This window comes from Megascapheus bottae, chromosome 15 (genome assembly GCF_031878675.1).
Source record: "Megascapheus bottae isolate mThoBot1 chromosome 15, mThoBot2.hap1, whole genome shotgun sequence".
Lineage (NCBI taxonomy): Eukaryota > Metazoa > Chordata > Mammalia > Rodentia > Geomyidae > Megascapheus > Megascapheus bottae.
The window spans coordinates 27240019-27267203 of NC_143523.1; the positions used below are offsets into that span (position 1 = coordinate 27240019).

The 27185-nt window shown below is 37.0% G+C and overlaps 1 protein-coding gene across 3 annotated transcripts in view; it reads left to right on the top strand.

The window, feature by feature from the left end:
* The first annotated feature begins 293 nt into the window (after window positions 1-293).
* The window catches only part of LOC150054056 (protein FRA10AC1 homolog), a 28950-nt gene continuing 2058 nt past the window's right edge, over window positions 294-27185 (top strand). The window contains exons 1-14 of one of the 3 annotated variants that reach the window (XM_090346234.1): window positions 295-418; window positions 948-1033; window positions 2878-2951; window positions 4361-4456; window positions 4973-5018; window positions 8437-8513; window positions 9849-9932; window positions 10570-10654; window positions 11652-11697; window positions 12198-12311; window positions 13516-13558; window positions 16221-16333; window positions 21411-21449; window positions 26871-26949. In XM_090346234.1, coding sequence (XP_090202360.1) covers window positions 2878-2951; window positions 4361-4456; window positions 4973-5018; window positions 8437-8513; window positions 9849-9932; window positions 10570-10654; window positions 11652-11697; window positions 12198-12311; window positions 13516-13558; window positions 16221-16333; window positions 21411-21449; window positions 26871-26949 — 896 coding nt within the window. In that variant the 5' untranslated portion in view covers window positions 295-418; window positions 948-1033. Of the gene's footprint in view, window positions 419-947; window positions 1034-2877; window positions 2952-4360; window positions 4457-4972; window positions 5019-8436; window positions 8514-9848; window positions 9933-10569; window positions 10655-11651; window positions 11698-12197; window positions 12312-13515; window positions 13559-16220; window positions 16334-21410; window positions 21450-26870; window positions 26950-27185 lie in introns of all 3 variants that reach the window. The other 2 variants (XM_090346233.1, XM_090346235.1) reach the window with 2 other exon arrangements.

Below are 27185 nucleotides of genomic sequence, written 5' to 3' on the forward strand. Positions count from 1 at the left end.
AGGAGTTTTTGTGTTGTCTTTGTTTTTTTTTTTTTCTTTCTGAAATACAATTCCTGGCGGGCGTGGGCTGAGCCACACGGTGGTACTTCTTGGATTTCCTCGAGGGGCAAGGAAGGAGACTGGGAGGCAGGAGAGGGAGGGTGAGAAATGTAAAAATGTAAAGGCTCCCTCCTCTTTCCGGGCCTTGTTCTCAACCCTTTTTGTTTCCCGGAACTATCCTAACGGTAGCACAGGTTCCCGAGACGGAATTCTTTAGGTGTAACACATGCCTGAGCCAGACAGGAAGTGACTTCCTGTCGGGACCCGTAGAGCGGAAGGAGGAAGAGGTGGAGGAGTTTGGAGGTGGCTGTGGTGACGGCGGTGGCAGCAACGTTGTGCGGCGGAGGCGGACGTGGCCCTGCAGCGGCCCGCTCAGGCGGTGGGTGGTCGCTGCAGTGCGAAGACTTCCAGGGCGAGCTCGGCGGAGCTGAGAGGACCGGAAGGGAGGACTGTGGTGTTTGGGGTCCTCCGGAGGGTGGACCGGAGTGGTCGGGGGTGGGCGGGCGCTCGAGCCCGCGGACTCCGCAGGTGTCCTCGGCCCCTGCGGGAAGTGGCTGAGAACTTCTGAGCGCTACCACCGAGTGGAGGTGGAGGGCCGGGGAAGACAGGAAGTGAGAGCCGAGGGTAGGAAGTGGTGTTGCAGGTGAAGGAACTGGGCGACGACCACGCCGCGCTCTTAGTTCACTTTTACAGGGCTCCCTGTTCCCCTTCTACCTGGTAACTTCAGACCCGTGCCATCAGCACTCTTAGCCTCATTTTGTAAGTGGGGAAACTGAGGCCCAGAAGCCCAGGAACCTGTCCGGAGGAAAGACAACCAGGACGTGCAGGCCTAGGCTTTGAATTCCTGCAGGCTGACTCTAGAGTTTACCACCAAGGCCTTACTATTGTTTCTACAACCATTGTATTAGGAAGAAATGGACAAGGACCAGGAGTAAAAGGGTGTTCTGGCTTAAACAGTTATGATCTCCAGAGCCAGGAGTTGATCTGATAGAAGGTATGCATTCCAGATGCACTAAGACAGGGCTGGTACTGTGGCCTTAACCTTTATTGGCTTGAGATGAAATTCTTTGTTTCTGAAGAATTTGATGGGGACAGGGAAAGAGAAGTACATACACACCTATGGTTGAAAGTTGACTGGTTAATGCAATTAGTGGTGTAGTGATGATACCAATAAAACCTACAGTTAAAGTGACTAGTGTAGTTAAGACTAGAAACAGCTTATATCTTAGGTCCAGTTTAGTGAAGTTTAGAGAATATTAAACTTTATAGATTGTGGTGAGTCATTTGACATGGACTGGTTTCTTTTCAGCCATACAAATTGAGTATGACATCAAATAGTCCTTCTGTTCCCTCACTAATACATGTCTCAAATTCATCATAATGCCAAACTCAGGAGCTTCTTCCAACAGAATTGACACCTGCATTTTTATGAATATCTAAGCATGAATTTACACAGGACCAAATTAAGCCAAAGGGTAAAGTAGTTTATGGAAATGCTAAACAAAAAAGGGAAATGCCTACATATCTTAAAAAATAACAGGAAAAATTTCATCAGTAGTACATGTTCCACAAATACTGTAATTTTTTTTTTTTTTTTTTTTGCTCGTCCTGGAACTTGAACTGGTCCTGGGCACTGTCCTTGAACACTTTTTGCTCAAGGCTAGCGCCTTTCCACTTGAGCCACAGCACCACTTCTGGCTTTTTCTGACACTGAGGAATCGAACCCAGGGCTTCGTGCATGCTAGGCAAGCACTATACCATTTAGGCTATGCTCACGGCCAAATACTGTAATTCTTTTTTTTTTTTTAATGGGTCATGGGCCTTGATATCATCCTGGTTTCTCTCCCTGAGCTTTTCAGCTCAAGGCTACCACCCTACCCTTGAGCCAAACACCACTTCCAGTTTTCTAGAGATTAATTGGAGATAACAGTCTCAGGTCCTTTTGTGCCTGGGTGACTTTGAACCTTGATCCTCAGGTCTCAGCCTCCTTGAGTAATTGGGATTACAGGCGTGAGCCACCGGGCTGGCCAAATTCTGTAATTCTTATGGGTATATATCAGGGCAATTTGGAGTGGTCGAAAATGTACAAAGATCTACTTTTCTTGGATTTTTTTTTTCATCCTCAAATGAAGATTATGGAGAATCACAGACATTGTCAAGTACTTACCACGATGTCTGTGCCAACATAAATGCAGTCAAGCATGGCATACTGAGGAACATGTTAAATGCACCCTTAGGCAGTCTCATCATTGTGCTAACATTGTTGAGTACTTCCACAAACATGATGATATATCCTGGATTTACACACGGCATGTGGGACAGCTTACGCTACAAGTTTTTCTACACCACAGACCTGAACAGTGTGTTATTTAATATTGTGGGCAATTGTACTTAAATGGCATTTGTGTTCCTAGACATACCTAAACAGTGGCAGAAGAGATACTAGGCAATAAGGATTTTCAGCCACAGCATAATCTTAGTGGAATATTGTTATAAAATTGTGGTCTGTCCTTGACTGGACCACCCTTATCAGGTGCATAATTATTCAGCAACATTTGACTATCCTGATTGAAATAAATGTAAAGACCAAGGAGTAATCTTCCTTATTTTCTTAATGAGGATGAAAGGAAAAAAATTACACATTTTCTGAAGGGAACCTCTGCTATCTAAAAGCAGTTTGAAGTTGCAGATGATTTACTAGCCCACAAACAATGATCTCTTATCGTGGTTCTTTAAACCTATTGTGGTTTACTGAAGATCATGCATTTAGCAATTGCTTTGTCTCCCTAACGATTGCCAAGGTAGGGCCTAAATAGTTGCTTTTACACTCCTTTGCAGATGCATGGTCATGGAGGCTATGACTCAGATTTTAGTGATGATGAACATGGAGAATCTAGCAAAAAGAAAAGAAGGTAAATAGTCCACAGTTCACATAATTTCTATATTGATATGAGATGTAAATAATTCTGAATTGTTTTAGATTGTGTCTTCACATGAAGGATAACTGTCCTAGTGTTTTTTTATTCATCAAAATAATAACTTGTTTGGAAACCAAAGACAGTTGTATTGAAATAAGATAAAATGTTGGTGCTGTAAAGGAGTTTATTAAGATGGAAAGAGAAAAAAGCAAAGAAAGATTTCAGATTTCTCTCTTGCGTGTATTTTCATTCACCTATTAAAGTTCTTGTGCTTGTTAATACCATAGTTCAGAAGGAACCTTGTTGGTGATATCTTGCTAATATTTGCCTTCAAAGTGAAGTTAGTATGGAGGGTGCAGTTGTAATACTGGGTAGTCATGTGAAAGAGCAGGTTAAGGAAAAAGCTTATGAAAGATTTGATTGGAAGAGATAAGAACTGCCAGCCTATAAAGCCTACGTGTTGCAAAGAGGCTATGTCTTGACCAAGGAACTGTTACTAGGGGTATTTTTGCAGCTTCAGTGCTTAAGAGATTTGATTTTATCTATTAATTTAGGAATGATTGGCTCTTGTTAACTAAACGAATGCTACAGTGAGTACTATACTAGGCATACTAATGACCTAAACATTTTCATAAAGATAATCCATCTTTATGGAAATAATTATAGTAAAAATATATTTTATGATGTTTTGTATTGTCTACTTTTTTACTTTGTCAGAATGGAATTTGAGCAGTATAGTTAGATATTGTGCTCTAGGATTAGTTTATCTAAATATCTAGGTCTGCTCACCCGTGATCTGTATCCTCTATAGTGGTCCTATTTTTCCCCATATTTTTTATTACCAAAAACTTAACACCCAGACAGAAATTAAGTTATTTAATCCTATTAAGATTAAGGTGAAAAATGACTTAGTTAAGCTAGGTGCCAGTGGCTCATGCCCATAGTCATAACAGGGGGCTGAGCTCTGAGGATCAAGGTTTAAAGCTAGCCTGGGTAAATCCAGAAAATTTGGAAGATTAACCAGTTAACCACCAAAAAGCCAGAAGTATAGGTGTGGCTCAAAAGTGATAGAGTGCTAGCCTTGAGGAAAACAGCTCAGGGACAGCATCCAGGCCCTGAGTTCAGTCCTCTGGAGTAGCACAAAATAGTAACAGTAAAGACTGTTAGAATTTGAACTAGAAACCTGGGTAGTATGATATTGGAACCAGTATATATATTAATTTCATCTTCTCCATTTGTATAGGCATTAAATACAGTTAAAGAAATGTAAACTGTCTTACTAAAGATCATTGAGTCTTTTTTAAAATAAGACTTGAATTCTGTAATGTCTCCTCAATTTGCAAAAACTAGCAAACAACCTTTGAGAAAAATTAACTCTGTAATGTTTCTTCTTAATACATTAGGACAGTTGAAGATGATTTACTACTCGAAAAGCCATTTCAGAAAGAAAAGCATGGAAAGGTGGTCCATAAACAAGTTGCAGCAGAATTGCTCGATAGGTATGGTATTTCAATGTGAATTATGTTCTTTGGTTTAAGATATTTTATGAGCGCCAAGAGTTTAGCCTAACAGTAGAGTGCTTGCCTAGCATGCACAATACCCTGGGTTTGATTTCTTGGTTGTCACATACACAGAAAAATCCAGAAGTGGTGCTTTGGATCAAGTGGTAGAGCACTAGCCTTGAAATAGCTCAAGGACAGTGCCCAGGTCCTGAGTTCAAGCTCCAAGATTGGCAAAAAAAAAAAAAAAAGATGTTTTTATGAACTCAGGGATGAAGCAGTTTGATTATAATTAGAATATGTACATTCCAGTTTGTTTCAAATACATGTTTTTTATTTTAATTTTGATTTTTTTAAATTTTTTTTTGCCAGTCCTGGGCTTGAGCTCAGGGCCTGAGCACTGTCCTTGGACTTTCTTAAGACTAGAGCTCTACCACTTGAGCCTGAGCACCACTTCCAGCTTTTTTTTCTATGTATGTAGTACTGAGGAATAATACATGTTTTTTTTAAAAACAGGGAAGAAGCAAGGAATAGAAGATTTCATCTCATTGCTATGGATGCTGTATCCTTTTTATATTCATAGATTTCTATATTTGGTAGAATATTAAAATATGCCTTGTTACTATATTTAAATTATTTTAGCATAATTCTAGGAAGCTAAGTATGCCTTTTTAATTTTGAGATAAATGCTTATAGCAAATAGAATTTTATCATCAATACTTTTGGGCATAATTATCTCTTATTAATACATAAGGAATATTTACAGATAAAACCATGAAATATGTTGCTAGTATAATCTGTAAATAGGCTTGCACAGTTCATGAATCTGCAAAAAATTTTTTCATTTTGCTTTTGTCAAGCTTTTGATACTTTCCTTCCCTGCATTCCCTTGTCTTTAGTCTGTATTTAAATTCTCTTCCTTCCTGGTTCTTGCTTATCTAAATTCTCTGAAAAACTTGTATTTGAAATCCCATCCATGTCTGGTCCATCCTTAGAGCTGCTGTGACTTTAATTCTCAGTCATGACTAGAGGCCAGATATGAATTATAACTTATTCCCTTCCCTTTTGTAGTCAAGTTTCAGCTCAGTTTCTCATTAAGAACATGGCTCAAAGACTTAACTGCTACACTGGCCTTCCATATTACTGCTGAGATATTAGAAATAAAAGTACTGTTATATCCCTAATTTGTTGCTTCCTCTTACCTTCTTGACAGTAGATTAGCTTTTCTATAGATCTCCTCAGCATCTAGTTCCTTTAGCATTTGAACATCTGCTCTGTCTTTTCTGACATTTGGGCTAAGTCGGGACACCTAGTTATAGCTTGGTGAGAATGAAAGTCTAGATATTCCATTTCAGGCACTGAGTGGAGGAGAGATCACAGTTTTTACTGTGGTGTTTGACTAATGCGCAATAATTACTGTCTGTAAATTACTGGTCTCACTAGGCCAACTATTGGTCATTTGGTTAGAGAGAACAGACTTTTATTGAGGCTATTCAAGTTTAGGCTTCTGGTTTTTCTAGATTATCAGCTTCATCTCCAGGTGTTTGATTTATGAGACAAAAAGAAAAGGTAGAGAATGCATGACCTGAGGTATTTGATAAATCAGCTCTCCACCATTCAATTTTCTTCTTAAATTTTCCTTCCTTTCATCCCCCTCCCCCTACTCTTATTTGTTTGGTACCACTTGGGCTTGAATTCAGAGCCTTGTATGTGTTAGGTGTGCTTCCTCAGCTGATGCACTCTGCTTTTTCAGCCACATCTTTAGTCTTTTTTTTTTTGCAGGATGTTTTGGGGATGATGTCTCATGAACTTTTCTGCTGGTCTCTGGCTGGTCTTGAACCAGTTCTCCAGATCTCAGCATCCTGAGTAGTTAGGATTAGATGTGAGTTACTGGCACCTGCCAGAATTATCTTGCTTGTTATATATATATATATATATATATATATATATATATATATATATATATATATTCCAAGATTATTATTTACTGTTAAGTTAAGAAATAGGGAGAAATATATCTTTGTTCCATCTTCTTGGAAGCAAGTGTTCCATCAACACTATGTTGGACATAAAAACATGTATTGAATATAGCCACATTTATATGTTGTCTCTGGTTACCTTCTTGATACATTGGCCTAATGAATACTATATGACATATGAGGCCTGGAATATTTGTGATTTAGACTTTTTTTGTGTGGGTGTGTGGGTCAGTTGTGGTCTTGAACTCAGGGTCCGGGCACTGTCCCTGTGGCTCCTTGTGCTCAGAGCTAGTGCTCTGCCACTTGAGCCATAGCACCACTTTTGGTTTTTTGAGTGGTTAATTGGAGATAAGAGTCTCACAGAGACTTTTCTTCTCCAGATTGGCTTCATACTACAATTCTCAGATCTCAGCCTTCTGAGTAGCTAGGATTATAGGTGTGAGTCACTGGTGCCTGACTTGCCATCTAGCTTTTTACAAAAAAAAGTTTATTGACCACAGCTTTTATAGGGAAAGTGACTTCACTATAAAAAAGAAAAAAGTGGTTGTTCAAGTTCATAAACTTAGATTTTAAAACACCTGTCATTTCTCATTCTCTGCTGCTTCTGACATGTTAACTGCTTTGTTACCAGTTTTGGAAATGTAGTGAAATCTTCTATTAGGACACATGTGATCAATAAAAATCATTGTGCATCTTTTCCTTTTCTGTCCTTGCCTCCCTCGGTTCTTTCCTTCCTTCTTTCCCTGCTGCCTTCCTCCCTCATTCCCTGTCTTCCTCCCCTTCTCTCTTTTACTTGAACTCGGGGCCTAGGAACTGTCTCTGAGTTTTTTTTCAAGGTTAGTGTTCTACCACTTGAGCCACACTTCCACTTCTGGCTTTTTTGGAGTATAGTGGAGATAAGAGTCTCCACTATAAGACAAGAGTCTCTATTCCTGTATGAGTCTCTTTCTATAAGAGTCTATTCCTCCATAAGTCTATTCCTGTAAGAGTCTCTATTTCTCAGCACCAGGGGAGAGCAAGAGCTTTCTATTCTATCCTATACTGTACACACTCTTTTATTACCACATAGACTGTTAATCAGCATGTGAAAAGTAAAGAAATCATGGCTTCGAAAATTAAGAGGCATTGTTATAAAACACAAGTTGTTTCTGTAATAGAAAAACCTCTAACAGAAGATGTAATTTTTATAATGTCTGTCATTTCTGTTTTGCTCAGGCTGGCTTTGAATTACAGTCCTCAGATCTCAGCCTCTTGAGTAGCTAGGGTTACAAACATGAGCCACCGGTGCCCAGCTATCATTATGTGTCTTTAATACAATAGCATGTCATATAGATAGCATCACAGATGGGGAGGTCAGCTTTGCTTTATGCATGTTCAATTCTATGCATGTGCCACCAACTCTTGCAGAACAGTAGAGTGCTCATATATCTTATTATACTGCATTGAAAATAAGTATGATTGTGTAGAAAACTGGATTTCTTAACATCACTCTATTTTTGAAATGTTTAATGTTAGGATTTAATATTATAAAAGTTACATCTTCTATTATAGGATTTAACATTACAAAAACAACTAAATTATGTTTTATAACAGTGGTAGTAAATTCTCCCTTTTAATTTTAGAAGCCATGATTTCTTTACTTTTCACATTCTTAGTAATAGACTATGTGGTGGTAAAAGAGTATGTGCAGTATAGGATAGAATAGAAAGATCTTGATCTCCCCTGGTGGAGATGTGCTTTATCACAGGAATAGTATTCCAAGCATTACATTTCAATTAACATACTTGGGAAAGTATTCAATTGGAAGTAAAAGTTCTTTTACTGTACATTTTGTGAGTCTGAACAGTTTAATGTGTACTGTCCTAGATTTTTATAAAAGAATAATATATGAGCATACAGATATATTGATATAGTTTTAAAAGTAAACAGACTCATACCGTGCTGTTTATTTATATGATGACACAGAATAAGTAAGTAAAATCCTTAATTTTCTCATTTCAGTATCAAAGGCATACAAAATTTGTAAATGACTATATTTTATATTATGGTGGCAAAAAGGAAGACTTCAAGCGTTTAGGGTAAGTGTCACCAAGTGTCATAGAGAAGGGGACATGTAGATGGCTTTAAAGACCTACAGCCTCTGTGTGTTCTGACTCTCTCTTCCTCTGCTTTCTATCCTGGTCTCCTTGTTTTGTCATAGGCACACAGGCCATTTGCAGCTTCTAGTTAAGTTACTCTTTGTGAATCCCATTTTCTTGGCAACTGGTCTCAGCTGCCTCACTTGCAGAGCCAGGTATGATCCTGGCATATGTGAGAAATATTCATGTGTGAGGAATACTCATGTGTCTTGTTAGAAGGGATCTTTGAGACAATAAAATATTTAGACCTCAGTGTTGAGGGTTATGTTTTACAAGGTAAGGCAAACAATAAATCACAGTCAAAATTTTTTAGACATGAAAGCAGAGGCCCTTTCTGAATCAGAAGCCCTTTTATTAGAGTCAGTTGTCTTGCATGAATTTTTCCCCCTTTGTTTTAATTTTCTGAGTCAGTAGTGCCTTAAAAAATTCTAGTGTTGGGCCAGGAGTTTGACCTAGTGGTAGAGTACTTGCCTAGCATGCATGAATGAAGACCCGGGTTTGACTCCATGTACAGTATACATAGTAAAAGCTGGAAGTGGTGCTGTGGCTCAAGTGGTAGAGCACCAGCCTTGAGAAAGCCCAAGGATGGTGCTCAGATCCTGAGCTCAAGCCCAGGACTGGCAAATAAAATAAAATAAATTTAGTACTATCTCAATCTCATCTACTGCCAATTTAGTTTCTCTATTACTTTAGCCTGTACTGCTCAACAATATTTATTCAAATCCCTGACTGGGTAGTGTTTTATCTTTAATTAGCATTTTATCTTGAAAGGTAATCTTTATTTATTGTTTTCTTTTATTGTCAGGGTAATGTATAGTTGGGTTACAGTTACATTCACCAGGTAGTAGGTGCATTACTTCTCACACATTGATATCCCATTGAAAGGTAATATAAATTCTCTTCCTTTCCTCAGTCTTCCTAGGAAACTAGTAAAGAGGTAACTTAGCATATTTATTTAAAATTAGGTATCTTGAGAGTAGTCTTGTTAACTTCTCATTAAATTCTGAAAGTTACTTTTATTCATATTTTCTGTTTTAGTGATTATTCAGTTTTCTCATCTTAGCTTTTAGTACGCACTCATTGAATATGGATGGATTAGCATACATTTAGCTTGCTTATGTAGCAACACTTTTTAAGTATATGGTAAAAATATTAAAATAGTGTATGTATGTATATAAATATGTGCTTACCTATATTTTTATGTATTTTTACTTGTTTTTAAAATACATTGTTTTGCTTCCTAAATTTGGTTATAGAAATCATTTTATTTTCCAGGGAGAATGACAAAACAGACTTGGATGTTATTCGAGACAATCATAGATTCCTATGGAATGAGGAGGATGAAGTGGACATGACTTGGTAGTTTTAGCCATCACAACCATCATGTACCAAATGCTTAGTCCTGTCTTTCATATTTCATATTTTTGTACTTGTCATTTATCCAAAGCATTCAGCCTTCTCATAGGACAGTTCTGAATTAAGGACCATATTGTATGTCTTCTCATGTAAAATTTTTTTAAATAATTTGGTAAAAAGTAATCCCTGAGACAGGTGTTAAAAATCTAAACAAACTGGGTAGTCATAGCTCATGCCTGTAATCCTAGTTATTCGGGAGGCTGAGATCTGAGGATTGTGGTTCAAAACCAGCATAAACAGAAAAGTTTATGAGACTTATCTCCATTTAACCAGCAAAGAGCTCAAGGTGGAGCTGTGGTTCAAGTGATAGAGTATTAGCCTTGAGCAAAAATGACAAGGAACAGTGCTTACCCCCCAAGTTCAAGCCCTAGTAGTAGCACACACGCGTGCATGTGCGTGCATACAGGTACATATACATGGTAAAAAAAAAAGTTATTGCTTTCATTTCTATCAGTTTTTATGTAATAGGCCTCTTTTAAAACATTAATATTTATATCATATGTGTTACTTATTTGACATTCCAAGTGAAAAACTATAGTTAGATTTCTAAATGTGTGATACTTCTTTTTCCTGGATCTAGGGAGAAGAGACTTGCAAAGAAATACTATGATAAATTATTTAAAGAATACTGCATAGCAGATCTCAGTAGATACAAAGAAAATAAGGTATGCCCTCTAAGTATTAGAGAAAGTATTCTTACTAATGTGCAATGATAATTTTTATTTTATTATAACACACCCCACCTGCCCAGCCCCCACTATCATGTTAAAGAGGTGAATTCTAGTCTAAGTTGTCTTGAACTTATGAAGTATCATTTTGATCATTTAACCTCTTCAGCCAAACGACTTACAAAGGACCTATGGAATTTATCAAGGAGAAGGGTGCTTTTTCTTTGTGAGTTGAAGCATGACTAGTCTAAACACAAGTGGCATCCTGTTTAAGTGTGAGAGGAAGTAATGTTGTACATGGACAGTGTATATTTATATACATGTTATTGTTCATTTATAGACAACATAGTTTTAAAAACTACCTCAAATGTATATGTCCAAATGGTTGATCTCATTATAGCTGAAATTGGTGTAATAATTTTTTCAGTAATACCTTTAGTATGTATGTTTTCCAACATGTTCTTTGTCTCATTCTCTGTTACTCCTAGCCACTTCACTTTGTATATATGCCATATTTTCTTTATTCAGTTATCTGTTGACAGGCACCTAGATTGAGTTCATATTCTGGCTATTGTGAAAAGTACAGCTATAAATATGTGTGTGCAGGTATCTTTATTGAATGCCAGCTTGCATTCTTCTAGATAGATGCCCATAAGTGATATGTCAGGATAGCATGTTTTTTTTTGTTTTTGTTTTTTTTAGTTTGTGGAGGAGCCTCCATACTTACTTGTATAGTAACTTCTGTATTAATTTACATTCCTTCCAACTATGTATAAGGATCATCATCCCTGTCTTCCCCCTCCCCCCGCCCCCCGCCATCTTTCCCAGAGTTTGTTTTCTTGGTAGCCATTCTGACTGGTCTAAGATAAAATCTTAGTATCATTTTCATTTGCATTTCCTTCACGGCTAAGGATGTTGAACATTAGCTTCATGTTTAAATTTATAATTTAAACTTAATGCTTGAACTTACTTTGACATAGTATTTTCTTATCAGTTTGGATTTAGGTGGCGAGTAGAAAAAGAAGTAATTTCAGGAAAAGGTAATTACTTTTAAAAAGCTTTTAGTAGGATATAGTGTTTTTTATGATATTGAAATGAAATAATTGGGTTAGGTTATTCTTAGCACATAAAAATAATTTCTAAGCTGGGTGCAGTGGCTCATGCCTGTAATCCTAGCTACTCAGGAGGCTGAGATCTGAGGATCAAGGTTCAAAGCCAGCCTGGGCACAAAAGGACCTGAGACTCTTATCTCCAATTAACCTCTAGAGTATGGGATTCCCTAACAAAGAGTCACTACAATTCTAAATATAAATGGCTTATCAAGCAATAACTTTGTTATTATTTTGTAACAGTTCAGCTCTTTGGTCAGATTCTTATTTACACATTTGTTGAATATTAAGCAACTACTGTAGTCAGTTATTTTCTAATGTTGACTTTATGTAGCTAAGATTTTACATATTTAAAAGTAAACTTTAGAGTTAATAACATTTTGGATAAATTTTACCAGCTACAGTAGCTAAATATTCCTTCCTTTTTGCAGGTCAATTTTTTTGTGGAAATAAACATTGTGATATAAAAGAAGGCTTGAAGAGCTGGGAAGTTAATTTTGGTTATATTGAGCATGGAGAAAAGAGAAATGCACTTGTTAAATTAAGTAAGTTAACTATAGCAGAGGTGAGGTTGATTTATTATAAGCTTAATTTACAATTTAAAGTGTGTACGTAAAATCCAACTGAAAAAAAGCATATCTGAAAGTACTCATTTTTCCTTAGAGCTTACTAGGCTCTCCAGTTTTTGGTGGTTTTTTTTTTTTTTGCCAGTCCTGGGGCTTGGACTCAGGGCCTGAACATTATTCTTGGGCTTTCCTCAAAGCTAGCACTCTACCACTTGAGCCACAGTACCACTTCTGGCTTTTTCTGTGCATGTGGTACTGAGGAATGGAATCCAGGACTTTATGCATGCTAGGCATGCCCTCTACCATTAGGCCATGCTCCTGGCCCAAGACTCTCAGGTTTGGATCCTCAAATTTTTATGTTCTTAGCATTATGGTATCATTGCAGTAAAGTAATTCTAATTTCAAATGTAAATTAGATTTACACATGTAAATCTACACATGGCAGAATATCAGAAAAGGCAAAAAAAAATCTTACGTTATTTGATCATGTAGGCATTGCAGTATGGATAATGAGTTCACAGTTCGATATTCAGTAAAGAACAGTTTGAGAGTAATATAATTGTTCTTTTCAAGCTAGTTGTCTTGTATCCACTGCTTTTCTCCCTGCTTGTGTTAATGGCATTGTTTCAGCTTTCTTGTCTTAAGGTGCCTTCAGAGCTTCTACCCATTCCTCATAGAAGTCACTAATTTATCCACATGCTCTTGGTGCAAACTGGAAGTGCTTATCAGCAAATGTGTTTTTATGTATACTGAGAGTAAGATAAGGAACTGTATTCCCTGGAAAATTATTTTCCACTTGAAAGTTCTTAGAACACTTCAGAGGGAGTGACTCTACCCACATTATTATTAGTAGTATTAGTAGTAGTATACTATGTATTATTACTATTAGGTAGCTTTGATATGAGACATTAATGCTGCTAATGCAAAACAAGTAACAATTTAAAAAAATAAATTAATGTTAAAGTATTTTCAGTTTCTCAATAATTTTAACAATTGTTTTTATTTTATATGAGTATGGAAATTTTTTTGACTTGGTAAAGTTCATTTTATTGTCTTCAAATTATTTCCCTTATGTAGTATATGAAATATAAATTAAAAATTGGGAATGGTAATACTTGTTGCTCCAGTTCAGCAATTCATTATTTTTTGATTATCATTATCTTTTGTTTTTATATTGTTTTAGGATTATGCCAAGAATGTTCCTTTAAGTTAAATTTTCATCACAGGTAATTTTGTCTTTTAAGTGTTATTTTTAGTATAAATAGAATAATGGCATTGTGAAACTCATTATTTTATAATTGGTAATGAAAACAATGTTAGTGTTAGTTATCCCACCATATTAATTTACCTCCACTGAGTGTCTAGATGTAGACATGGGAGTTGATGATTAGATTGGTTGGTAGCACAGAAAATTGGGCATTATATGACCACAAAACACAGGGAATTGGAAGTCCACGGTGTTCTATTCTAGCTAAGCAATTGTGTGTGTGTGTGTGTGTGTGTATGTATTCACATGCATGCACAGATCTGCCTGGGAAGTGGTGAAATGCATGTAAAGTACTTGGTACAGTGTGTGGCATATTATAAACCAGGTTTAATCCTGGCCATTGATGATATTTGTACAAAATCAGTGAAACTTGCCCATATAGAAATCAAATTTCATGTTCTGAATAACAGTTTGATAAAAAATATATCCATTGGGCCAGGAGTTTGGCCTAGTGATAGGGTGCTTATCTATCATACATGAAGACCCAGATTCAATTCCTTGGTACCACATACACAGAAAAAGCTGGAAGTGGTGCTGAGGCTCAAATGGTGGAGCTCCAGCCTTGAGAAAGTCCAAGGATAGTGCTCAGGCCCTGAGTTCAAGCTCCAAGACTTACAAAAAAGAATATATATATATATATATATATATATATATGTATGTCTATCAATATATTATTTTTTTATCCTAGGACTTGAACTCAGGGCCTGGACACTCTCCCTAAACTTTTTTTTTCTTTTTTCTTTTTCTTTTTTTTTTGCCAATCCTGGGCTTGAGCTCAGGGCCTGAACACTGGACTTTCGCAAGGCTAGAGCTCTACTGCTTGAGCCTGAGCACCACTTCCGGCATTTTTTTTTTAATGTGTGTGGTACCATGGAATCGAACCCCGGTTTTCATGCATGCTAGCAAGCACTCTATCACTAGGCCAAACTCCTGGCCCCTCCCTAACCTTTTTTACTCAGGGCTACCATTCACCACTTGAGCTACAGCTCCACTTGAAGCTTTTTAGTAGTTAATTGGAGAGAAAGGGTCTCATGAACTTTACTGGGCTGGTTTCAAACTAGGGTTCCTTAGATCTCAGCTTCTTGCATAGTTAGGATATTTAGGCGTGAGCCACCAGTGACTGGCAGGCTGGCATATTAATTTTATTGAGCACATTTGTCCAGTACTATTAAAAGTAAATACTAGGCCAGATGCTGGTGGCTCACGCCTGTAATCCTAGCTACTCAGGAGGCTGAGATTTGAGGATTGTGGTTCAAAGCCATCTGGGGCACTAAAGTTTGTGAGACACTTATCTCCAGCTAAACACCAGAAAACTGGAAGTGGCACTATGGCTCAAGTGGTAGAGTGCTAGCCTTGAACTAAAGAGCTCAGGGACAGCGCTCAGGCCCAGATTTCAAGGCCCATGACTGACCAAAAAAAGTAAATACTAAATTATTAATTCTTACAAGTAACAGATCTTTAGATTACTTGGATAGCCTAATTATTTCCCTTTGTCAACAAATGATACCCAAAGGAGCTAGAGATATTTATGACCCTTACTTTTGAGCTTTATTTCTAAATTGAAGGGATTCTGAAAGAGCAAACATAGTCACTGCTGAAAATAGTATCTGGAAATTCTTTTAAAGTTTTCAATCTCATTTCTTTTGTCTTTCTTTGTAAGTCTTAGAATTGGTATTATCACCTTTTCCTACGTAGTATTTCTTTTCTTAAGCAGTTAAACTTAATTACTTGCTGCATAGTACTGACCAGTTTATAAACCCAGCCTAGACCAGATAAAGCCACAGTAATAAAACTATACATTGTCTAAAGTTGACATAGGAGTTCAGAATAAACTGCTTCCATCTACATTCCATTATATCTTCATTATATTCCTTATGCCTTTTGTGTGTGTGCGTGTGTGCACGTGCGAGCCCGCGCGCGAATGCACGTGTATGCCAGTTCTGGGATTTGAACTCAGGACATGGGTGCTGTCCCTGTGCATTTTTGCTCAAGGCCAGTGCTCTAGCACTTGAGTCTCAGCTTCACTTCTGGCTTTTTTGTTGGTTAATTGGAGATTCTTACCTGGGTTAATTTTGAACTTGAGTCCTCACATCTTAGCCTCCTAGATAGCTAGGATTATAGGCATAAGCCACTTGCACCCGACATTATTCCTTTCTTCTTTTTTTTCTTTTTGCATCATCATTCTAATCTATAAAGCTTATGAATAATGAAAAATACAAAAGCCTCAAGTTTTATATAAGAAAAAGTTTAATTCTTTGATATTCCTTTATTCTTAAGAAAAAAATTCTATTAGTGGTATACTACTGTTATAGCAGTTTGCTTCTTGTGATTTTTCAGTGTGTTTTTAGATATGTTATGTAAAAGGAAATGAGATTAGTTTTGAAATTTTCTTAGGTGAGTTAATAAAGTATGAAAAGAAATAATTTGTCTAAATGTTTAGGCTTCCTTATCTTACAGAATTGTCTTAATATAGCCTCCTAAAATATTTACATACTTAAGGTTCTTTGTGTACATTATATTTTAAAATAAGTTCTCAATGTGATTTTTGTTTTGTTCACTGGTGTTTATTTTTGAAAGGCCATTTAAAAAATTAACTTTGATTTTGTATTATTAACATAAAGGAGAAAAGAAATCAAGTCAAAAAAAAGAAAGGCTAAAAAAGATTGTGAAGAATATGTACATAAAAAGTCCGGATCATCTCCTATAGAAGATACCACCAAGAAAAAGGACAAAGGTAAAAGGAAATTAACATATAGTAGCCATTTATATTTCTGAATATGAAGTGCTTTTTTTTTTTTTTTTTTTTTTTGCCAGTTCTGGGCTTGAGACTCGGCCTGAGCACTGTCTTTGGACTTTCTCAAGGCTACAGCTCTAGTACTTGAGCCTCAGCAGCACTTTTCTATGTATGTGGTACCAAGAAGTAGAACCTGGGTCTTGGTGCATGCTAGGCAAGCATTCTACCAAACTCCTCGTGGCTCCCGAAGTGCTTTTTAATAGTTGAATGGAAATGGGTTGAGAATTTAAGTATGAATTTATAGTGACTTGCAGGAATTTGAAGAACAGGGTTGGTCTGGTTCATTTTTGGCAGGTGTAATATTACATTATTTTGTTAGTGCTATACTATAATGTTATATAATATTATGAATTGAGATTTGATTCCTGGCTTTATCCAATATTTAAACCTCAAGTAAGAAACACTGAATTTTTTTTTAAAAAAGCTATTGTCTTATTTTTGAATTAGTATACATGTGAAAAGGTTTCACTGTAATGTTTCCATACATGCACACAGGGCATTTTTCTTAAACCACCTTCTCTATCATGTTCCCACACCTCTTCTTTCTCTTCCTCTTCTTTTCAGATAGCATTTGATAGTGCCATTGTGCTGTATTTGTGTGTGTGTGTGTGTGTGTGTGTGTGTGTGTGGTGTGTGTGTGTGTGAGAGAGAGAGAGACAGATAGAGACATACAGAGACATACTTTGTTTATTTATCAGTTTTTAGACATCTTATTTTACTTCATAGTTAGGCTATTGAGACCAGAGCTATAGAAACAAAGGTATGCAGGTATCTTTCTTGTACATTGATTTACTTTCCTTTATGATATATCACCAAGTACAGTGTGGTGTAATCAGGTAGGTCTGTTTTTAGTTTTTTCTGGAACTTTCATAATGATTACCATAGTGGTTGCACTAGTTTATTTCTGCCAACAGTGTATGAGGTTTTCGTGCATTCTCAGCAGTGTTTGTTGTTTATATATTTGATGATTTTATATCCTGTTAAGTTGTGGAAACTGCTTATTAGATCTAAGAGTTTTTTGTGGGAATCTTTAGAGTCTTTTAAGTATAGAATCATTTCATGTGTATACATGGATAATATGACTTCTTCCTTTCTCCTTTTATCCCTTTTATTTATTTTTCTTGCTTTATTGTTTAGACTGAAATTCCAGAATACTCAGTTTCTGTAGCTTATTTTTCTTGTGTTTATTGAGGGTAATGTTAATACCTCCCTGCAAAGACATATATATAGAATCAAATATGTGTGAAAACACTTTAAGCACTATAAGCATTTTTTTTTTTACCAGCCCTGGGCTTGAGCTCAGGGCCTGAGCACTGTCCTTGGACTTTCTCAGGGCTAGAGCTCTACCACTTGAGCCTCAGCACCACTTCCGGCTTTTTTCTATGTATGTGGTACCGAGGAATCGAACCCGGGTCTTCATGCATGCTAGGCAAGCACTTTAACCACTGGGCCAAACTCCTGGCCCACTATAAGCATTTTATAGTTTATAACATTGTAAGATTTATAGTACTGTGATGTTTATTATAATGATCTGTATAATTTTCCCACTCATTTATAAGCTTTTGAAGTGAGAGATTGAAATATATCTATGCACTTAGAACCTAGCATGTGCATAGCAGATACTCAAAAATATCAAATTCAAGAAGCCTGGCGTGTGGCCTAGAGGTAGAGTGCTTGCCTAGCATGCACGAAGACCCGGGTTCGATTTCTTGGTACCACATACATAGAAAAAAGCTGGAAGTGGTGCTGTGGCTCAAGTGGTAGAGTTCTAGCCTTGAGAAAGTCCAAGGACAGTGCTCAGGCCCTGAGTTCAAGGCCCAGGACTGGCCAAAAAAAAAAAAAATATATATATATATATATATATATCAAATTCGAATCTGTCTTTCAACTGTCTACATTTCCTTAGCAGTTCTTAAGGTTTCTAAGCCTCTTTCCTCATATTTAAAATGATCATTATAACAGTCCCTACCTTCTAACATTATACAGAAATTGAAATGAGGTATTCATTAAGCAGTTTATATACTACCCAGCAACCTAATTCACTTGGCTAAATCACATAACTACTAGTAACTCATTTTTTCAGCCCATAACAAAATAGAGTAATTGTTTTAGACTTGGAATAAATCAGAATGCTAGGTTGAATTGAATTCAACTCAGTGTTAATATAGTGTTTGAACAAGAGAGGGCTCTCTTCCTCTAACTATGAAGATCATTAGTGAAGTTGCATTTTTGTGGGGGCTGGTCCTAGGGCTAGAACTCAGGGCCTGAGCATTATCCTTGGGCTTTCTCAAAGCTAGAGCTCTACCACTTGAACCACAGCACCACTTCCAGCTTTTTCTGTATATGCCATACCAAGGAATCAAACCCAGGGCTTTGTGCATGGTAAGCAAGCACTCTGCAGTATGCCAAACTACTGGTCTGTGAAGTTGCATTATTAACATGTTTTTTTTCTTTTCACATACATTCATTATATCAATGGAATTAAAGTATTCAAGTATATATTATCACCAAATTAGTAGATAGTGAAAAGGAGTTATTCTCTTTTTTAAATGGAAAGTTAGCTTTTGATGTAGAATTCCTTTTTATGCTTTTAATGCTTTTGTTGAATTTACATATTCATGTCCTAACTATGATACCCTATTTATCATTGCATTTTCTACATTAAAGAAGACTTAGTCTCTCCTTTAATAACCATATCACCTTAAATTAGCCTAAACTTGGATAGTAATTAATAACATCACTATGCATTTAGTCTGTTGCCCCTCTTCAAATGAACTTACTATCTTGTTTTTATTCCTGTCTTTCTGGCCTTTCATTCACTTTTTACCAACAATTCCTTCTTAGCCTTATCTTTAGGGTAAGAACCCCCAGGATTCTTACCTGAATATCTCTTGAGTGTTCCCGTATAATAGCATCTACTCATGTAGTTTCATGTTGGCACCATAGAAAATGTTAAATAGGACCAGAAGTTTGGCCTAATGGTAAGAGTGTTTGCCTAGCATGCCCCAAAACCTGGGTTCAATTCCTTGGTACCACATACATAGGAAAAAGCTGGAAGTGGTGCTACTTTGGCTCAGTGATAGAGCTTCAACCTTGAGAAAGCTCAAAGACAGTGCCCAGGCCCTGAGTTCAAGCTTCCAGACTAGCCAAAAGAAAAAAAAAAGAAAAGAAAATGCTAAATAGAGGTCACTAGATGAATTCTAAGCTGGATGTTTGATGGCTGAACAAATGAAGAGGGAGGGCCGAAGGAGGAGAGCGAATGAGAGGAAAGAAAGAAAGAGAGAAGAGAGAGGAGAGAAAGAGGGGAAAAACAGAAAAATGAGTGAGTTTGCTTTGTTAGATAAGGGAAGAAGATCCTACTTAGGTCGACTGTCTTGGTAGAAAGTTCAAATTTTTGTTCCTCATCATTGCCCTTAAAAAATAAAAACAAATAGGGGAGGGAGTTTGGCCTAATGGTAGAGTGCTTGCCTAGCATGCATGAAGACCCGGTTCGATTCCTCAGTACCACAAGCTGGAAGTGGTGCTGAGGCTCAAGTGGTAGAGCTCTAGCCTTGAGAAAGCCCACGGACAGTGCTCAGGCCTGAGCTCAAGCCCAGGACTGGCAAAAACAAAGTTGAAGTGTTGTACAGAGGTTTACAATTTCATAAGTCAGATAATGACTACAATTCTTTTTGCATAATGACACCCCTTTCTTTGCTTTTCTCCAGTTTACCCCTCCTTTCCCTGCCCACAAATTACATCATTCATTTTCCACACAGTATGTAGTAAATACTATGACTGCATTTATTCATCTTTTTTCTTTTTGTGCTCCTTGCAAAGGAGACAAAAATATTCCAAAAGGAAAAACAAAAAGAACACATTTCCTAGAATTTGTTTCAATAAATAATACTTTACACATTCAAAGGAGTTAACCTATTGGGTTCCTCCTCCTTTAGTCTGTTAGTATATGAATGCTTAGAATCCTGTATATAAGTTATCATGTCCAGTTGTATTTTAGATCTAGCTTCCACGTATTATCATTGCCCTTTTCCCAAAGCCACTTCATCCTTCAGGTTGCAGTGTAGCTCAGCTCCTTGGAAAAGTTCTTCACTCACTCTTGCAAACAAAATTAGATACTGGTTACATATTCTAGTAGCACCCTATAGTTCTTCTTTAAGAACCATGCTTTAGAAATTTTCTTTTGAAATGATTTATTTTCTGTGAAAGAAGGGACATGTGGCTTGTATAATTCATCAGCTATAATTCCTAACACAGTGTTTCATCTACACACAAGGTACGCAGTGAATTCAACCAATTTCTCAGAGTTGAAAGGTACCTCAGAGACATTCCTGGAATCATGATTGAAAAATATTCTGTAGTTTTGCTTTTAAAACTACAAAGTGCAATACAGGAGTGAGGAAACATTTTTCTAGTAAGTGTCCTTTGGATATTTATATCATCATTCATAGACCATATACAATTTTAGTACAAACAGGAAGCTCAGTATACTGGTGGGATTTTTTTAAAAGATGCATTAATATATGTTAAGTGCATTTCTTATTTTATTTCCCTCAACCTTGACAATTGAAAACAGTCCTCCTATGACATGACTTTGGAAATATATTGTGATAAGGGAATCTTTATGTGTAAACTACTTACTACTTTCAGTTGTTGAAAATCTCAAGTTAAAGAAGTTATTTTTTTTAAACAAACTATGGGTTTGAGATTTTTTAAAGCAAAATTAGGTTGATACACATGCACACACACACACATACACTCACTTTTTTTTTGCACACACTCACTTTTAAAATTGAATGCTAGCTATTCTAGGCTGTATGAGAATGTAGGATAAATCGCTGCCTAAAAGAACATATCATTTTATTTGGGGAGATAATTTAAGGAACCTGAGAGATTAGAAAACATGAGGGCATGAGGGGGAACCAAACAAGAAGAACTGAACTGTAGTTGTGCCCACGTTTGTTATGCAAGTCTGATGTGGTACTTCAGAAAACATTGTTAATGTTGGTTTTTTTTCCAGGACATTCTTCCTCAAAGGAATCAGAAGATTCTGTAAAGAGTAAGTGTCAAGCCTTTATTTAGTAGTAACATAGAGTACTTCCAGTTTAGATTTTTTATGAATTGTATTTTCTCTGATGTGAATTATTCTGTTTTTGTACTACATGAGAAGAATTAACAGAGGACCAAAAATGTTTATTCTCCAATTAAAAGTTTCTACATTTCTTTTCAGTATAGAGAACATTAAAATTGTCAGTAATGCAATGGACACATTTTAAGCTCACATTATAAAATGTGATGGAAGAGAGACAGAAATATAAGCTAAACAGAAAAAAAAATGTAATGAGTGGGTGTTAAGCCTTAAGAAAAAAGTTATTTAGCTGGGCACAGTGACTCATGCCTATAATTCTTGCTACTCAGGAGGAAGAGAAGATCAGAGATAGTTTTTAATTATCATGTAATATTCATAAAAAAGCCAAGATCTTAGGCCTGTGTTCACAATTTAGAGCATCCTGTAAAAATTGTACGTGGTTGTTTACAGGCCTCACATTCTAAAGGGGATATTGAAGATCAAACAGGTCAAGGACTGAACAGCCAAGGTGTTAAGAGAACATTATGTGTCATAGGGAGAACATTGGTGGGGCTGCAGATGCATAGCCTGGAGAAAAGAGTTGGGATGAGAAGAGGCAAGGGCATGGATGTGGAAACTAAATGTTAATGACTTGGGTATGCAAAACTAGATCTTATAGATAAAAACTGCCTGAAAATAGTTTTTTTCTCCCCTCAATCATAGGAAAAACTTGTTACTTACAACTGTGAGAAAAGGAATAGAAGGAAAACTATGCCTCAGAAGGTAGTGTGTTCAAAGCACACTGTAGATAGCAACTTGCTGGACATGTGGCAATGCAATGTACATTCTTTGGATATAGCTGTTCCACTTCTAGCCAAAGTCAGTGACTTAAGATCTGATCCCCCACCCTTACCAATAGTTTCTGTAAGATGTAACAGTGACTCTCGATGATAGCATTTTGTATTGACCACTTCCTTATTGTTTCTTCCTTAGCAACATCCGTTCCACCTTTGGCAGGTTATAGCTGTCATAGCAGTAAATTGTATTAACTCTCACTCTTAGGGACTCAGACTATTTTAGACATATACTGTTGTTCTGGACAAGTATCCACTTTAAAAGCTAGGGAGTTGTATTATGTTTAAATTTATCTGTTTGTTTTTTTTTTTTTTTAGTAAAATTAGTAAATTGTCTAGATCAGAAAATGGGTATAGGGAAGCTGATGTGGGAAATGTCTTGGAAGGGAGCAGGGAACAAGTAGTGCCATGCTCTCTGGGCATAAAGTAAGATCTTATCCTAAGAATAATCAGTACAATAATGTAAAAAGAGCTGGAGGAATGACTCAATTGGTAGCCCTGAGTTTATTCCCTTATACCACCCAAAACAAAGTAAGGGCTTGAACTCAAGGCCTGGACACCATCATTGAGCTCTCTCAAGGTTAGTGCTCTCCCACTTGAGCCACAACACCATTTTCAGCTTTTTGTGTGTATGTGGTACTGAGGAATCGAACCCAGTGCTTCCTGTATGCTAGGCAAGCACTCTACCACTAGGCCACACTCCCAGCCCCAAAAGTATTTAATTCTCTACTAATTTTGAAGGCAATATATGCTTATCGTATAAAGTACAAGTAATATGAAAATCTTTAAAGTTGAAAGTAAAAGTATTCAAAGCTCACAGGCAATATATTCACTAGTTAGAGCTGGTTTGCTCTTGCAAACCTATTTATATATATAATATATAAAATATAACATAGTATATAATATAGATGATATAAAATATATTGTTATATACAGTATATAAGTACTATATAAAAATATAGCACATTATATATATGCATTCTTTAATATATATTTATATAATTTATTTGCACATATATAATACCTTTTTAATATTAGTTTGCTTATCCAGTGCATATTTTCTGTAACTTAAACTTTTTTTTTTTGCCAGTCCTGGGCTTGAACTCAGGACCTGAACACTGTCCTTGGGCTTTCCTCAAGACTAGTGCTCTACCACTTGAGGCACAGCACCACTTCCAGCTTTTTCTATGTATGTAATACCAAGGAATCGAACCTGGGTCTTCCTCTACTCCTAGCCCCTGTTGTTAGATATGCTTAGTAGCATATATACAAGGAGGTGTCCACTGTGGCATGTCCATCCATATATACAACATAACGAGTCAAATCCCATCCATCACTCTTTCATACCTCCTCCCCCTTCTTAAACAATTTCAGAAGGTTCCATTACTCTATTTTATTTAATACATGCGTAGAGTTAGGGTTTTTAGACAGTTATATAGTGTTTATTTAACCAATCTTTAATCCCTGATTGATGGGGTAGGTTGTTTTGTTTGTTGTAGAATCGAATGCAGCCTACAACTGAACCACATCCTCAGCCTGGCTGTGTGTTTTTGATATAGTTGAATGGCTATGTCTCTATATGTATATATGTGAGGTGATTATTTATTCAAACTCTTTTCAAAGTAGCATCACAGACAATAGGATATGGGCTTTTAAACTGCTGCATATGCATATTGCTAGCTTTTCCTGACAAAGGTTACAGAATTTTCACTCTGCATCATGTTGGGAAACAAGTCTATTTACTGACATACTTTTCTTCTCATTTACATAGTCAACATTAGTTTCAAAAATTTGTAACAAATATTTTTCCATAACTGGCTGGTCTTGGATAGTGGCTTAGTTCTTGACATACTGATTCTTATGCAAATATGCTCTCTACAAAAAGCTTATGATTTTTGTATGACTGAAAAAAAACTAAATCAAAAACAATTATATTACAAGAAATCATTCTATAAGAGTTAATACTAAATTGCTACTTTTGCTCCAATTTGGTCTGTGCAAAATGTTCAGCATAGCACAAAAACAAAACTGCATTGATTTGTCATGGTGGTACTGCCTTTTACCTGCTGGACTTTGATCCTTGAATCAATGTGTGTGCCTGAACTTTGCTCCTTACTGAATCTGTTGTGGCACCAATTTTAACGAAAACAGAAGGGTAGGAATGATGATGTTACCTAATAATCTTCATACAAACAATTATAAAATTAATCCTGGAGAGGAGGTTTCTGTTAAAATATAGCCATCACTAGAATAGCCAATATCAGACTGATAATGTGCATTCTTTTTAAATAGGGACTGAACTCCCAGCTCTGCATATGCAAGGCAAACACTTTACCATTTGAGTCAAGCCTTCTTGCCTTGGTTCTTCTTTTCCCCTCCTCTCCTTTCTTTTTCCTTTCTCTTTCTTACCTTCCATTCTCCTTCTTTTACTACTACTAGAACTTGAATGGAGGACCTTCTGTTTGCTGATGGCTGATGTTCTACCATTTGAGCCATGCCTCTAAGCCCAGCCTTTTTGCTGGTTATTTGGACATATTCTAAGACTTTTCTGCCTAAGCTGGATTTGAATCATCATTCTCTGAATCTCAGTCTCTTCAGCAGCTAGGTTTACAGGTGTGAGCTACCAGCACCCAGCTGCTTGAGCTCTTGTGGAGATACGGTCTCACTTTATGCCCACACTAGCCTATGCTTTCATTCTTTTTTTTTTTTGCTTCCAGTTTTTGCTGTGTATGTGGTAGCCCCGAATCGAACCCAGGTTTCTGTGCATGCTAGGTGAGCACTCTACTGCTAGGCCAAACTCCCGGCCCTGCTTTAATTCTTTTACTTGTGTTTATTTGTATGGCTGGATGTAACAGGTACACACCACTGTACCCAGCCACTGTGATTCCCTAAAGCTGGCATAACATGCACATGGTTATGTGTCCAGTCATTATTTATTTATTTATTTTGCCAGTCCTGGGCTTGAGCTCAGGGCCTGAGCACTGTCCTTGGACTTTTTCAAGACTAGAGCTCTACCACTTGAGCCTCAGCACCACTTCTGGCTTTTTTCTATGTATGTGGTACCAAGGAATTGAACCTGGGCCTTTGTGCATGCTAGGTAAGCATTCTACCACTAGGCCAAACTCCCGGCGCCAAGTCATTACTTTTAGATGGAATCTTTTGGACTTTTATGCCCAGATTAGCCTCACAGAGCTTTATGCTCATAGAACCTCACAAATCACAGACTTGGCTGTGGTCTTCCTATTTGTGCTTATGATGGTGGAGGTAATGGGCATACACCCAGCCATTGTGTTTCCTCTGTACAAGCTGGGGTAATAAGTGTGTCACTGCATTCAGTCATTGGTTGAGATGGAGTCTCACAACTTCTTTTTCTCTCAAGTATCTAGAATTACAAGTGTGAGCCACCACAGCTGGTTTAAAGAGAAATGGTCTTGCAGTAGTCTTAAAATAGAGACTCTTATCTCCAATTAATCACTAGAAAAAGGGAAGTGGGGCTATGGCTCCAAGGGTAGGGCAGTAGCCTTGAGCTGAAGAGCTCAGGGACAACACCCAAGCCCAGAGTTCAGAAGCCCCATGACCCACAAAAATAAATAAATAAACAAACAAACACTTTTCGGGGATCTTAATGTGCATGGCTTTTGTAGGACCAAGAAAAGAAGAAATAAATCAATTGCTTTTACTCTTACAACTTAACAGAAAATTTTCATGAGACATTAAATTCTTGGCTTTTTTGCTAAGACTGGAATTTCCCATATTGCTGATTTATTTTTGAAAAATTATTGCTTCGCAAGAGCTTTATCTTGTGTGATTGTTGTTCTTAATGTCCTCCTATCTTATTTCTCTTCTCTTTTTTTTGCCCTTGTGGTTAATCTCCTATTGTTATTGTATCCGACTTTGTTACTTGGTGTATTCTATATACGTTTATTTGTTTATTTGAAATAGGAAAGGGAAGGGGGGAAACAAGATGATTGGGAGGTGGTAGGGGGGAGGGAAATGGAGACGAAAACATGAGGAGTATCAATGTGGAAGAAGTAATGCACCTACTACCTGACAAATGTAACTGTAACCCCTCTATATATTATCCTGACAATTAAAAAAAAAAAAAAGAAAGAACGAAGGGAGGGAAAGAGGGAAGGGGGCAGGGGAAGGGAAGGGAAGACTGAGTTTCTAAAGTTTCTATTTGGACTGATGGAAAAGTTTTGAGAATATTGATAGTGGCACAACATTGAGAATGCATTTAACACCACTGAATTATATATGTAAAAAAAAATTGTTTCTGGGCCGGGAGCATGGCCTAGTGATAGCGTCCTCACCTAGCATTCATGAAGCCCTGGGTTTGATTCCTCAGAGCCACATACACAGAAAAAGCTGGAAGTGACCCTGTGGCTCAGTGAGCAAAAGGTATCCAAGGACAGTGCCCAGGCCCTGAGATCAAGGCCCAGGACTGGGAGAAAAAAAAAAGTATTGTTTCTGGAACTGTGCATTAAATTAAGCATGCTAAATTAACTGGTGAGTTCAAATGTGTTCAAAATGTATTTTTATTCTTTGAAATGAACAGGACATACTGATGAGGAAGAGGGTGCTTCAGAATCTGAGTTGTGGAGAGGCCCATTACCAGAGACAGATGAAAAATCACAGTAAGTTCTGACAGTAATGCCTAGGCAGTCCCTTTTAGTCAGTTAAGAAGCTGAAGCTATTTTTTTAAAATAATGAGAAAATTTAATGTATTTATGTCTATTTGATGCCAAAGACTACCCAGTAAGATGAGAGCTTAGTACCAGACATGTGGCCATGAAGAGCCAATGTGCACAGCTTCCTCACGGTGAATGAAGCTTTCATCAGCTCACTTGCATAGATGGCCCTCTGGACCTTC